This window comes from Chroicocephalus ridibundus, chromosome 3, assembly GCF_963924245.1.
Source record: "Chroicocephalus ridibundus chromosome 3, bChrRid1.1, whole genome shotgun sequence".
Taxonomy (NCBI): domain Eukaryota; kingdom Metazoa; phylum Chordata; class Aves; order Charadriiformes; family Laridae; genus Chroicocephalus; species Chroicocephalus ridibundus.
The window spans coordinates 35349009-35363900 of record NC_086286.1 but is presented as its reverse complement, the minus strand read 5'-3'; the positions used below and the strand labels follow the sequence as shown (position 1 = coordinate 35363900).

Sequence of the window (14892 nt, the reverse complement as noted above, 5' to 3'; positions counted from 1 at the left end):
GTCTGTTCTCCATAGTAGACTTTTGTGAGGTTTTTTTCAAATTCATTGCAGGTTCTGATTGAGAGTAAGCAGATGAGGAAAGAAGCTGATGATTCAGGTCCACTGACTGAACTACAGCACTGGAAATGTATGTCTGCTAAATTTAATTTTATTATTGAGCAGATCAAAGGACCAAACTGCAAAGCTGTCATTAATGTTCTCAATGTTGGACATTCTAAAGTACTAAGGGTAATTATTTTTTTTCTTGTTGTTTTTTACTATAGTAGACAAAGCTTGCAATATTTATTTTGTTTCATGGCATCTAAGATATATTTCCTGTGGAGAATTAAGAGAGGAAAAATTAGATATGGTGCTGGTGTGCTTAATATATTAAGAGAAATAACAAGACATTTTTAGAGATACAGGACAAAAAGTATCATAAATGAAAATAACTTTTATTGCCTGCTTTGAAAATGCCTTTTAAAAATTAATTTACCAAGGTTTACTTCTGGCAAATCAGTGCAAGTTAAAGAAATAGTTCACTAGGTATGAAGTTTTTTACAGTACTGTTTTCCCTCTAGATGTGGCAGGAGTTAGATGCCAGAATCACAGATGCAGCAAATGAATCAAAAGATAATGTGAAATACTTATGCACACTTGAAAAAGTTTGTCAGCCACTTTACAACTATGATCTTGTAAGTATGCCTTTCATCATTCTTTAAGCATAGTTTAGGTATTTACATAGAATGCCCAGGGCAAAAGAAATCTTTGTATTTGCTTAAAAGTATTTTTTTCTAATTTACTTTTCCTTTTTTCCTGATTTTTTTTCTAAATGTCTGTCACACTAAATGTTAAAGTGTTAGTTCATTCTATATTACATAAAATACAATATTTTAAAATATGTATTTTATCAATAAAGTCAAATATGTATGATTGCCTTGTAAGTCAGTCCTGTTAAAACAGGTACATATTTTATAATACTAGATACTCAAAATATGTCTTTCACTGAAAATTCCGTATATGTCAATGGTTAATCACACAGCTATAACCAAAATTTCAGTTATGTAGAGAATAATGAAACCTAGTGAGGTCCTAAATGGGTAAATTAATATTTTGATATTGAAAACAGTATTAGCTGCTTCTATTTGCAGAAGTACCAGCTAGTCAGAATTTAAATAATTGGTTGTCCATGTCGGCTAGTCAGCCCTAGTTCAAGGTAACAGTTACTAGGTTTAATATTAACTATTAATTATTATAACAGGTATATGTTTCTAACGCTTATTGCAAAATAGGGTGGAAGGGGGAAATACCCTAGCAAAAATTGCATGTTCTGCTTTGTTTTTTAGCTGTCCTTACCTCTTGTCCTCTGTCAGGAAGTGTTGCATTTGTTTTGAATTGCTGGCAGCTTAGGATCCTACTTCAAAGTTTTAACTGAGGGAAGCAAAAAGGCCGTGATAATATATGATATAGAACTGATATTCCATGAAATAGTAGAAGAGAGGGGTACAATAAACAGTATTACTAAGACTCTGTTTATCTTCAGCTCTTCAGAGTATCACTAGAGGGTGCCAGGTACCAGGCCATAATAACAAGCTACTTTGTACAAGTTATTAAGATAAAATTATTTTTATCTTAAACACAGACAGACATTTGTGGGTGGAAATCCATTAAAGAGTTCATCATTTTACTAATAGAGGATCAGTAACTATAGTGCTTTGTTTAATCTGGAACAATTTGGATAAATCTGAATTTCTGTTTCATTTCTTGAAACATTGATCAAGATACTTTGGGTAGGATTTTCCATTGTATTCAACTTAAAAATAATGACATCCAAGTTACATATATCCTGTTTTAAAAGAACTACATTCTGTATTGAGGTGAATTTAATATCTGATATTAAAAAGTATTTTAAATATTAGTGGTTTAGGAATGCAGATTTAATATAATATTTATTGTGTGCATAAAATATGGCATTTAGTGTATGCAGTATCACACAAAGTCACATTTGTAGCTGAAGTGGGTTACTATGTGAAAATTCAGAGTGAGTGTTTAACTTGGGCTTTGAATAGTCCAGTATTCAGGGTTTTATTTTTTGTCAAAGATTAGAAAAGAAACCCAGTAGACTCAGAATCCCAGAATTGTATTTTGTGTGGGAGGGTGGGGGAGGAAGGTGATGAACAACATGTGGACACTGAGGTTTGTTTTTATACTATATAGCCTTTCTTTCACATTATTCTGCCAAATGCATATGCCTGCGCTGTCTATCCAGAGTATAAATGTGTTTACTTTGAGTTTGAAGCCCAAAGTTAATTCCAGGAGCTTGGCTGCTGTGTTGAGGGGTGATTACTTTTTCTTGCTGTTCTGAATTGCAACTCTGATGAGTCCTTGATAATGTTAATGACTTATAGTTTTTTACCTTTTTTTTTTTTTACCTTTTTTTTTTCTTTTTTTCCAAAATACTCTGGAAGTTATTGAATTACAGAACACTTGTATTAGCATGGTTTGATTTTAATTATATGAACAATGATTCCATGAAACATGGAAGATTTAGATATTTCATAAGTTGATTGAATGAATTAGACACTCATTAATGAAATTAATATTGTGACAATTATTTCATGAGTTTTGTGAAATACCTGAATGAAACATTAATTGTAATGACTGTAGTCACAATGGAATTGCATGAAATATATTTAACAGCTGTATTTGAAGGAAAACAAAAGCATTAATCACAGACAAACAGTGTCAGCTGCCAGAAGAATACTTCTTTTTGTGCCAAAAAATGCAAACTGTACTTTTTGGATCAATGTTTGATTTTAATCATCAAAACTCTGTTTTAAGGTATCAATGACAGATGGAATACCAAACCTGATGAATGCTATACGAATGATTCACAGTGCTTCAAGATATTACAATACTTCTGAGAGAATGACATCATTGCTTATAAAGGTAAATATATTAAGAATAATATTCATTATAAAAATTATGTGGTTTTTCAGGAGAAAAAACCTCATTTTGTTTAAATAGGTAGGACATTTGTTAAGAAATGGCAATAAATAGTGTGTGTCTGCATAGGAAAGGAAGAGAAGTCTGTTGATCAGGAGAGGATTGAACTTGGATTAGAGACTTGCCTTCTGGAAGGAATTTTGTTGTTATTCTTGATTTAGCAAGTTTTTCAGGTTTTATCTTCTTGATTAATCTCCTGATTTGAATTAATCTGCTCAGTTGTTTCCTAAATCACTGAATCCACAAAGATTATTTTATTATCAGCCTTGAAGACCTAATTAAGCTCATGGCCATCAGTCCGACTAGACTGTTCCTCCAAAATGCATGAAAGACAAAAGGTTCCTGTTTCAGAAGCAAGTCATACTTGAAAAGTTAATTGAATCTTAGGTCATAAACTTTGCCACCCTAAACAGAAAATTAAGACCAGCTATTAAACCTACGTCTTTTGCAGAATCCAGGTATTCACTGAAGGAGAAGATGTTTTGTGTACTGGTTTTAAAACAAAGAAATCCTTCATACCTAAAATACACACCTCCAGTAAGCATATAGGGGAAATTCATAGTAGACCCTCATTACACCACTTTTTTGGTGTTTATTTTAGTGCACCCCAGGTTTTAGTGTAAAGTTTTATTACAATTCAGTTTGAACTAGGCTATTAAGAAACGTGCTTTTCTGAGGCTATGTTTTTCCATGGCTAGAGCCGTTTTCCGCACATCGGATGTTAGGTATGGATTATGCAGCAATGTTTATATTGCCTGTTATGTAATTGTTTTTTATATGTTTGTGTATTGACACTTGCTAGTGTCTATTATTTCTTGGTTTAAAGGATTTAGCATTTCACTACAGAGGTTAATAACAACCTGGCTACATAAAGCTGTGCTAAGAAGCAAGGAAAAAGCTCTATTTTAATCCAGTGGTTTAAGGTCCTACTTACTGTTTGCTTCCATTTAAAGATGATCAGAGGTGACGCTGGAGGTCTGTCCTGGTTTGAGCGACACAGGACTAATTTCTCTTTCAATAATTTCACTTTTCGGTAAGGTCTCTTCTAATGCTTGGGAAAACTGTATTTTTAGGAGATTCTAGTATATGAATTTGTGAAAAAAATTTACTTTATAGCCAGGTATGGTATGTGAGTTTTAAGGTCTCAGTGATTTCGAACTAGCCAGGTGTGGGGATGAGGAGCAAGACCCAGGCACTTGACCCAAGCAGGCCAACAGGATTATTTCATACCATGAAAGTCACATTCAATATGAATTAGAAAGTTTGCTGAGGAGTCCCTCTCTTCTGAGATGGCTGTGGTCCTGAGAACCTCTTGCCCCAGTGCTGGACCCCTGAGCCCTTCCTTTCCTCCCAAAGCCGTAGCACTCACAGTGTCTGACATTTGCTGTCAATTGCTGGGAGCGCACAGCTTCACACAGAATCACAGAATGGTTTGGGTTGGAAGGGACCTTAAAGATCATGTAGTTCCAACCCCCCTGCCATGGGCAGGGACACTCCCACTAGACCAGGCTGCTTAAAGCCTCATCTGGCCTGGCTTTGAACACTTCCAGGGATGGGGCTTCCTACTGGTAGAATTGGCTCTGTGTAATCCTTGCATATCTTATATTGGTATCAGGATCAATGTTGGTTCTTTAGTATTATTAATGTTAATTATTTAGTTGTATTCTATTAAATCTGTTTATATTTCAGCCCTCCGGTTTCCTTGTTTTTTTTCCCCTGATTCCCCGTCCTGGGCGAGGAGGGGTCTTCAGATGGTAGAATAATTGTCTAAATGACAATAAATTGCTGTGGGTTCCTCAAACCATAACAAGGTCCTATCTACAACTTCACCAGTCATTGTATTACAGTGTGAGGCTGCCTTTGGTGTGGCAGTTTTCAGTCTTTATTCAGTTAGGGATTCTTAAGACCTGCTTACAGTACATTCATGTGTCAGGAAAACTGTTTTGAATTGTTCACGTTAATTAACAAACAAAAAAGATTAGCCACCTGTAGCTGTTCTCTGAGATGTGTTTTCTATATTTGCATTCACTCCCATGCTCCTCTGTCTCTTTTTGTCATTTCAAACTTTGGACTGTTGTGGTTGAGAAGTAGAAGAATGTTCTCTCCTTTTCATAACCATGGGAGACCAAGGTAAAGACATACTGCTAGGAAAGATATTTTTTTAACATCAGTTTTTAAATAAGGATGCACACACTACAAAGTGTAAAGAGACAACGTAAGTGAAGACTAGTTTTAGTTAAATAACTTCTCTTTGTTCTTGAGTTGTATTTGGTGACGTTCTGTGTTTATGCATATGTATTGCTGTACTTACAAATACTTCCTGGGACTTAAATACACTTCTGGGAGTGTTTATCCAAACACTGATAGTGCTAATACATGCATGTGGGAATTTTGTTAGATTTTACGGAACATTAAGACCTACTTGTTTTCCTGTGTCTGCACTAGGTTACAAATCAAATGGTCACGACATGTAGAGCGTATATTACAGATGGTGGCTTGTCTCGTGTCTGGGAGCAGGAGACATCAACAGTCATTGGGAAAATTAAGGTTTGTATTTTGGTATTTTATTATTTACCTATCAAACCTATTGATTACCTATTGATATGCACAAGGAAGTCCATATCAATATATATCAAGTACTTCTCACCCCTTCACTGTTTTATTTCATGATGTTTTGAGTGTTTTCCCATCTCTTAGCCTATTGGCATTTGCTGAAATTAGAATGGCCTCATTTTTATCAGGGTGGTCTGTCAATAACCTTGGAATTGGCATCTTCACCATATGTGTGACCAAGGAATTCTGTGATCCTGCATAATCCTCATTCTTCCCTCTTGAGGGTATCTGATATGATACCATCTTCCTCTACCATGGGGAACCTGGTATTTGAATAGACTCCCACCTTGTTACACTAGCTCCTTCCAATACCAGACTCTCTTGGCATATCATGAAAGTTCAGTGCTAAGAGAGTCTTCCTCTTCTTCAGCTGATGGTGACATATTAAGAACTAATTAAGCACATGCAATATGCCATGGCAAAATATGTCCAGCTGTGGGGTTACTGCTTGCCAATACTGAATTCATTTCCACCTTCTCCTGTGTCAGGCCTCAGCTGCTGACTTCCTGTCTTGACCAGAAAGGTGTAGGATTTCATAGTCCTTTAAAAATTAAGTCCAGAGGTACAAAAAAAAACGTATTGAATGTATCTTTCCTGACCTGACAGGATTATATGATTCTAATAATTCATCTGTTTTATTGAGGTCATCTTGTAAGTGTTCTACAGCTGACAAGCTCACATTATTCTATGAGAGAAATATAAGCCCAGTTTCTAGTCATGGTGATCAGTCTTCATTCTACTATATATTCAGAGAGTCTGGTGACTGCTGGTGTATTGTGATAAAATCTGCTTTCTGTTTTCCAAGAACTGACAGAAAATTTAGTATTCGGTGGTGATTATAGAATTTACATTTCTCACCAGTCATTGTTTTTAGATCTGATAAGGTCTTAGTATTTTAAGTAAATAATTGACTGAGAGAGATGGATTATTTTTCAATCTCATTTTAACTCAGACTTGTCAGCACATGTTAGTTTGTATAACCAATTTCCGTTAAGTCCACTGGGAGTTCCAAATGGACTGTTATGCCAAATTCCATCCTTACCCAGAGGACAGTCTTGCCATTCCTAATTAACTTAATGGCTTTTCTTAATATTCAGTAGTTTCCTTTAGAGCAGGAGTCATCACCTGCTCTTTTCTGGCCTCTACTTTCCCCTTCTTTTTTGGTGACTCGTTTCCCAGTGTTAAGTCTTTCACTGTACTGTACTGTTGTACATCTGTATGTTGCAAATATTTGCTACGCATACTGAAAGAAAACCACTGCATGTAAGTCATTACTTTCTGTTGACTGAAACTAGATTCAGTGATAATTAACCACTTTGGAATGACAGTAGGTTTGAGTTCTCCAGTCTCTTACCCACAAGCATAGCATAACAAGTATGGTATTAATTCCTTCACTTTTTAGGATTGCATGTTTCTGTTGAAAGAATATCAGAAATGCTTTCATCAAACAAGACAAGAGATTCTGGAAACTCTAGGAGAAAAGACATTTGAAGTATCAGAAATGTACATTTTTGGAAAATCTGAAGCTTTTTGTAGGAGATTAGAAAAAGTGAGTATACTGTTATTATCAGTAGAGAAGGGCTTCTGCAAAGAATGGTTTACAAGGTGGACGCTTGTCAACATACATGCTCTTAATTATCCTGTGAAGGAGTTCATAACTCTTTATTGAGAGAAATTAGGCACTTTATTGCCTAAGTAAGTCATCCCAATATTTTAAGTAATTACCTCACGATGTCCTTCTGAATTTTTCAATTTCTCTCTGTTAGAGTGGAGAGAAATAATCTAATTGACCTAGACTTAGATCATTATTTTAGGAGGTTTAAAATAATGTTAAAAATAACATACTTTTGCTTTTTTGAACAGTGTCCTAACGCATTAAAAACTCCAGTTACTGCCAAACACTGTTCTTCAGATGATTCTGCTGCTTGGTGTGATCTTAACATTTAGTTTGCTAACCTGATGAAAGGATTTTAAACTAGCATTCATAGGAAAGATTATAGGTTCTCCTTGGTGTAGAGTAAGGTCAGACAAGGGATAAGAGGATAATGGAGTAGTCACCACAGGGTAGGAATTCTGTGAGTGTCTGATGTTTTTCTTTTTCATATATGATATATATATATATGATATATACTGCATGGTTGGTATTTTTATTCTGTGAAATCTCTTTGTGTAATCAGTATGCATATTTCATGTTTTAACTCTTTTTTTTCCATATTGAATCTAACAGTCAAATATAAATAAGAAACCCTTTACCATCAAAAAAAAACGAAGATGATTTCACTTTGTATTGGGTTGTGGTGAAAACTGATGACGAAAACTGAATTAACCATGCTCTGTTGAAAATACTTGACTTAAAAGTTCAGAAGCAACACACTTCTGAATGCAGCAGTTAGAGAAGTGGCTACTGTTTGTTTTATTTTACTCAAGTTTTAGTTTATAGAGGAAGTAACAAATAATTTTTTATGAGGATGAATATAATGTTTATATTTCAGATAACAGAGATGATAACTGTAGTACAAACATTTTGTGCACTGAGTCTGTCTACCATTGAAGGGATAGATGTTATGTCAATAAAATTCAAAAGTATCTACCAAAGTGTTCAACAGAAACAATATGACATCCTTGATCCACGAAAAACAGAATTTGATGTGGATTTTGAGAACTTCATGGCAAAAGTTGAGGGTTTAGAGGTAAGTAATATTGCTACCTATAACTTACTTGGGGAAGAATCTCATCACTACTTACTCAGTATCTCCCTGAATGTCAGTGAGACTTTGGACTGTGAATAGGCTACATTGCTCTTCTTCCAAAGAGCAAAGATTTTGTGTTTGTCTGGAGGGAGGCTTTTCCCATTCTTTCTCCTCCTTCTAAAGGAAGCTGTAAAATATATCATACAGTCCTCACTGAAGATCTGCAGCCAAGATGACAAAAATTATGAGACCTGAGAGAGTGATCTACATGGAGGTGGTTTAGTAGCCTGGAAACACATGATTAGATTTTGGGCAGAACAAATCTGCAGGTGTTTTCACAACATGATTTGATTCTTTGCTAAAATTGTCTAGCATTTTAAGACATGACTTGACTGATACTAGCTATTTATTGATTATAGATTGGTGAAGGCTGCTATTTTGTACTTTAAGCAGTAACGAGTCCAAATGCTACTAAGTTAAGAAATTATCAGACATCAAAATATTATTATATGACTGGAAAAACTATACCAAATTTTGTGTTCTTTAGATACAAATACAGACCTTTATGCGTACCTGTTTTGGGAGAATTTTGTCTTCACAGCATGCACTTCAGTTACTTCACAGGTATTGGCAGTTATATTTTAAAATATTTAGAAGTAACTTCAAATTACTGATTAGCACAATTTAAATAACACAGCTAATTTTAGAACAAAGGGCCTAATCAAGACTTTTTCATTATTGGTGTTCTGAACCATGTAATCATCATAAAAGATGTATTTTAGCTTTCCTATGGGAATCAATATATTCACCTGTTTCTTAATTTCATTACAGTTTATTTTGTATATACTAGAGGATACTAAAAGAAAAACCTAAAAACCCTACAACAGCAACAACAGCAAAAAACCCCACCAGAGCAGAACTTTTCAACTTGCTTAAACTTGCTCAAAGCAAAAAAATTTGCCAGATCCAGAAGTATATCCTAGATTTGTGCTTTTTTCATTTATTATAATGTTCATATACCCTAAAATAAAATAAAAAAAAAGTTATTTGTGTTTTAGAAATATCATTTTGGGTACTCATTTTAATACAGGTTTCAAAATCTGAAAATGCAATGCCTTCAAGAAGAAACAGTACATACAGTTGGTTGTATTCTTCAACATTATGTAGCAGAACTTGAAGCTATTAAAAAGGTATTTAATTTCTTTGCAATAAATTTTAAACATCATGTTAAAATAAGAGCAAATATTTTAATATGAATAGTTTTATTTATTCTGCCTATTTCATTGACTGTAAATGCTCAATTTATCATACTTCTATTTTCCTGTTACAGAAAACAGACTTGAGTATGTAGGCAAATATGATATACGTGCTCTTGCAGGCAAATGTGTCATCACAGTTTTACTCTTTAAACTAAAATATTTTCTGTTATTCCTTCATCAATTATAGAATAAATTAGTATGTTCCTTACTGGCTGTGTATATCATTTGCACATACCTTTCATTTTTTTTATGTAAGGTCTCTACAGTTAATTTGCATTTATACATGGCTATTATCTAATGCTGTAACAATATAAAATAGGTATAAAATGTAGGTAAATTGCATTTATGTTCATTAAAAAGTAATTTTCCATGATTTTTGTAGTGTACCATAACTGTAGCACAAATGAGAATTAACTTGTGGGGACTGTTCACATCAGTTGACCTAAAATTTTTAGAGAGGAATTAATCAACCTGTCTTTATGTGTCTGCAAAATAAACATCGGCATCAGAACTAGACGTCTTTTTACTCAAGAAAGAAATGAGTATTCTAGAGTCAATTCATCTGATCTATTTCATGTGTTAACCTGAAGATTTAAATAATTCTCTTGAAATGGCCATTTTTCTTCAATGAGTATAAAGAGAATCTGGAAAACCAGACTGATGCAAATATTTTTTAGAGATGTTTCCATTTTTTCAGATGGATGACATGTTTACTTGAGGAGCCAAGTATCTGTAAACTTTGCACTTATTAGAAAATGGTTCCTCTAAGCAGTGACTTAAAACTGTAGCATAACACAGCTGCTCTGAAACACTCTTTACACTGTCCCTTCCCTGTCTACTCACTGTATATAATACTTCCTGAACCTCTAATCACTGGTTTAATTTGATGAACCTATTTTTAGCAGCACTGCCTGTTTAAGAAATTGCTGACCCCACCCCTGGCTGCTTTTTCCCAGCCAAAAAAAAATAGGTATGTTTTCTGAGGGGGTTTCATCCAGGTCAGTTCCTCTCTTAAGTTCACCAGTTCAGAGATAAAAGGGTGGTCTGTGTACCCGGGAGTCTTTACATGCATATTGATGAGAAGTTAGTATAAAAGAGCATATCGTAGATTATCCTGAGTTGTAAGGGACCCACAAGAATCATGGAGTCCATCTCCTGAAATGTTAGCTATTAGTCAGCTGTATGTGTCTGAAAAACAATGTTGACATTTCCACTCAGGTAAAACCTCTCAGTAGCTGAGGCTTTTCCTGAGGGGAGTTCCCAAGCAAAGGAGGAAAAGCCCCAACAATGGTTCTCACAACACTCAGTTACACAACTTGCTTTCACAGCAGATGGCTCCAAAGTTACACAGCTGCACCTGTCAGGCTTGGCCTTGAATATGCCTGCTCAGCACCTAGGTTTGCAATGCCTTTTGGTGTACTCAGGGCTCTGTCGTAAGTAAGCACAGCTAAGAAACAGCATGAGATAGTGAAGACAGGAGACATACCAACAGTGGTATCAATGTGTGCCTCTCAGAAGCTTAGCAGATGGGGGAAGCAATCCATTTTTCTCTCACTGAACTGTTGTGTGACTCCACACATATTTAATCTGGGAGGAGGAAGAAATTGTGGTACCAGAGGAAAAACAGTTAAACATTTCAACAGATTTTTTTTAATCCATGTGTTTAGTGATATTGTTCTTATCGTAGCTTTACCAAATTCAGAAAGATGACCCTCCTCTTGCTCGAAATATGCCACCTGTTGCAGGAAAGATACTGTGGGTGAGACAGCTATTCAGAAGGATAAATGAACCAATCAACTATTTCCATGTAAGTTCATGTGAGGAAAAATGAGGTTTTTTGTGTAACAGTGAACTGTCTTGCTTCAGTAGAGTGACCATAATGTTTCTGGCTATGATTATGCCACTTCTCATATGCTAGGCAACCTTTTTATTTGTATGTGAGTATCTAGTTAAAGAAATATGCTCTGCAGTAACCACTGTTATGGATCCAAGATGTAGTGTTAGAATAGCATAGAATAGACTATTTCAGTTGAGAGATCTACAACGATCATAGCATCCAACTGCCTGACCAATTATGGGCTGACCAAAAATTAAAGGGTGTTGTTAAGGGCATTGTCCAAGTGCCTGTTAAACACTGACAGGCTTGGGGCATTGACCACCTCTCTAGGAAGCCTGTTCCAGTGTTTGGACCACCCTCTCAGTAAAGAAATGCTTCCTAATGTCCAGTCTAAACCTCCCCTGGTGCAGCTTTGAACCATTCCCATGTGTCCTATCACTGGGTACGAGGGAGAAGGAATCAGCACCTCCCTCTCTGCCTGCCCTCCTCAGGAAGCTGTAGAGAGCAATGAGGTCAGCCCTTAGCCTCCTTTTCTCCAAACTAGACAAACCCAAAGTCTTTAGTCACTCCTCATAGGACATTCCTTCCAGCCCTTTCATCAGCTTTGTTGCCCTCTTCTGGATGCATCAAGGACCTTAACATCCTTCTAAAGTTGTTGATAAACATATTGAACAGAACTGCCTTAGCATTGAACTTGGAGGAACACAGCGGGTGACCAGTCATTGGCTAGATGTTGCCCCATTCACTGCAGCCCTTTGAGCTCTGACCTCCAGCCATTTGTAAAACCATTCATTCCACAGTTGGACCACTTGTCCAGAATGATGCTGTGAGGGACAGTATAAAAAGCCTTACTAAAATCCAGAAGAACTGTTTCTTTGACCTACCACTGAACTTGCACCCTAAGCTTGAAATATGCACTGAACTGTTCATATGTCTGTCCTTGTATTGCCCAGAGAAATATTTTATCATTCCAGACAGTAGCGTTTTTCTTCCTCTTTTTGTAATGGACTAGACCTGGGCTTATACATAAGACTTGTGTCCTGTATTTTAACTGAGCGCCCACCTCTTCTGATCCTCTAGCCGCATAGCCTTCTCTGTGGAGAATAATGTCTCTCTACCAAGCGGCTGCTAGGAGTAGCTTAAGGCACAAATGTGGACTGCCTGACATTCTGAAATTGTCTGGTGTATGTGTTTTGGTACCATTGAAAAAGCAAGTTTATTGTAAGAACCCACCCAATAGCTGCAGTATTTTAACTGAGAATTTGGTCACTAGTTTCACTACAGATGATCTCTGAACTAGTCTGGGAACAGGGAGTTCCATTACTGAGCTGTTTATTCTATGTTTTCTGTACCACTTAACATACAGCTGAAGTTTGGTACCAGCCACATAAAGCTTTAACATTTATGGCCCTTGGGTATTTCTTGGTATTGGATATCCTTCCTTCATTGGAATAGTCAGAATCTTGCCATACTAGGATCTACTATAGCAATTGTAGTTCTTGAAATGTTTGAATGATTCTCCTACAAAGTATCTAGGGTCTCCTGTCAAGTTAATATTTATGTGAGAGAGATTTCCACTTTCCTGTTTCCCTCAGATGGGAATAATGATCACCTAAATCCACTCCAAAGAAAACAGACATAAATATCATTACTGAATAAAAAAAGAGATTTTTTTTAAATCAATTTTTAGTTACTGTTAAATTTTGAGTAGAGCTGAGCATCCATTTCACTGTGAATTATGGTATAATAAAGTAATTGTTCTTACATGTGTTAAATATTTAGTATTTATTACTTACAAATTCTTACTGACTTTATCACTGTATATATTTGCATCACAAATACTTGATACGGTTTTAAGAACTTACGTATAATTTGCAATATTAACTTGTATAATGTATAGTCAATAGTTAAATTGAGAAAAACGCAAATAGTATGGTTTTCTTTTGGTATGGTTTTAATTTAAATGTACTGTGTTTTAATAGAAAAAGTCAAATATCTTGGCAAGTCCAGAAGGTAAAGCAGTTGTTCGATTATACAACAGAATTGCCTGTGTATTGGTGGAATTCGAGGTAGTCTATCATAATGCATGGATGAAGGAAATTTCACAATTACAGTACCGTAAGTAATTAAATATGTAATTGGCTTTTTTAACTGTTATTGAATATTAAGTTAACACAAGTCAAATCAGATAATTTTTAAAGCCTCATTTACCCTTAAAATGTGCAAATTAATCATGATCCAATAAGCAGGCCCAATAATACAAATCTCTGTCCCTTACTGACCTTGAAATTTGGTTTTGATGCAGTGGATTGCAGATTTGATACATTGTTTGACAGATGACTAGAAACAGCAGTGAAACAAATTTAAGGCATGCAGTTGTTCATTTTTGTATTAAAATTCTTTATGTATACCATCTAATAATTCTTCCTGTTTTCTTTCTACCATAAGAAATTATACAGTTGTATTATCCTGCTCCCTCTCAGGACAAGTATTACTTTATGCCTAGAAAAAAGTTTTAGAACATTTTTTGAGTGTGTGTGTATATATATAAAAAATATATTTGAGTATATTATATTTGTGTAATTTTTTTTAGTAGATTTTTCATGTGTATTGTAGACATTCTATGGGCTTCAAAACTAGGAGTAGATCTATAAGAAATCTTGTCATCACACAGTCAATAGAAGTTTTTATGTTGCTCTTTGGGCTTTTATTTTGTCTTGTATTTTTGCGGTATTGGTATGTAAGCATTCATCCTCTGGGTTAACAAATTCCTGTAAGATACTGAGCATCTCATAGAAGTTCTGTGTTTCCAGGTCCTTAGAAAATTAATTTCCTAATTTTCTAACTAGAGCTAAGAAAAAATATGCCACAAATAAGACTGGATCTGATGCTTGTTTAGCTTATGAAGAGAAAGGTTATACATAGCAGAAAGCTAATATGGTGAAAGTCAGTTGTATATTTTCTTTATACTGCAAACAACATGAAGCTATTTCACAAGTAACCATACATATTTAATCACTATATAGTAATATTAGAAATCTATGTTCCATAATAATTTATGTAACGGAAACAATTGTTTGTCTTAGAAACTGATGTAAAAATGTCTTTACAGCCTTACAAACCACAATATTTGCACGTCATCCTAATACTGGGAAGTTCCTGGTTAATTTTGATCCCCAAATTCGTGAGATTGTCCGAGAGACAAAGTGTATGATGAAGTTGGGTCTGGAAGTACCCGAGCAAGCAAAAAAGATAGTAAAAATAGAAAGTAGCCTGAAGTCAAACAAATTGCGTTTAGAGGTAAACTTAAAAATTATCATGATTTCTCTTTTAAAAAAATTAAAAATTAAATCTGATTAACCATAGAAACTTTTCTATGGTTAAATAAGGATTAAAGCTGGGTATGAGGTAGTTTAAGTTAAAGGCATAAGATAAGAGAATATTTGAAAACTGAGTTATGTATATGTGGCTTTATGATATGGCATATGATACTCAGTTTCAAGAGGGT

General features: G+C 35.0%; 1 protein-coding gene across 1 annotated transcript in view; it reads left to right on the top strand.

Moving 5' to 3' along the window:
* Positions 1-14892, top strand: part of DNAH8 (dynein axonemal heavy chain 8) — a 132314-nt gene that overhangs the window by 2919 nt on the left and 114503 nt on the right. The window contains exons 4-14 of the mRNA XM_063330984.1: positions 52-228; positions 561-674; positions 2821-2928; positions 5431-5532; positions 7001-7147; positions 8091-8288; positions 8836-8912; positions 9379-9478; positions 11235-11354; positions 13367-13502; positions 14497-14684. Of these exons, the coding sequence (XP_063187054.1) occupies positions 52-228; positions 561-674; positions 2821-2928; positions 5431-5532; positions 7001-7147; positions 8091-8288; positions 8836-8912; positions 9379-9478; positions 11235-11354; positions 13367-13502; positions 14497-14684 (1467 nt within the window). The remainder of the gene's footprint in view (positions 1-51; positions 229-560; positions 675-2820; positions 2929-5430; positions 5533-7000; positions 7148-8090; positions 8289-8835; positions 8913-9378; positions 9479-11234; positions 11355-13366; positions 13503-14496; positions 14685-14892) is intronic.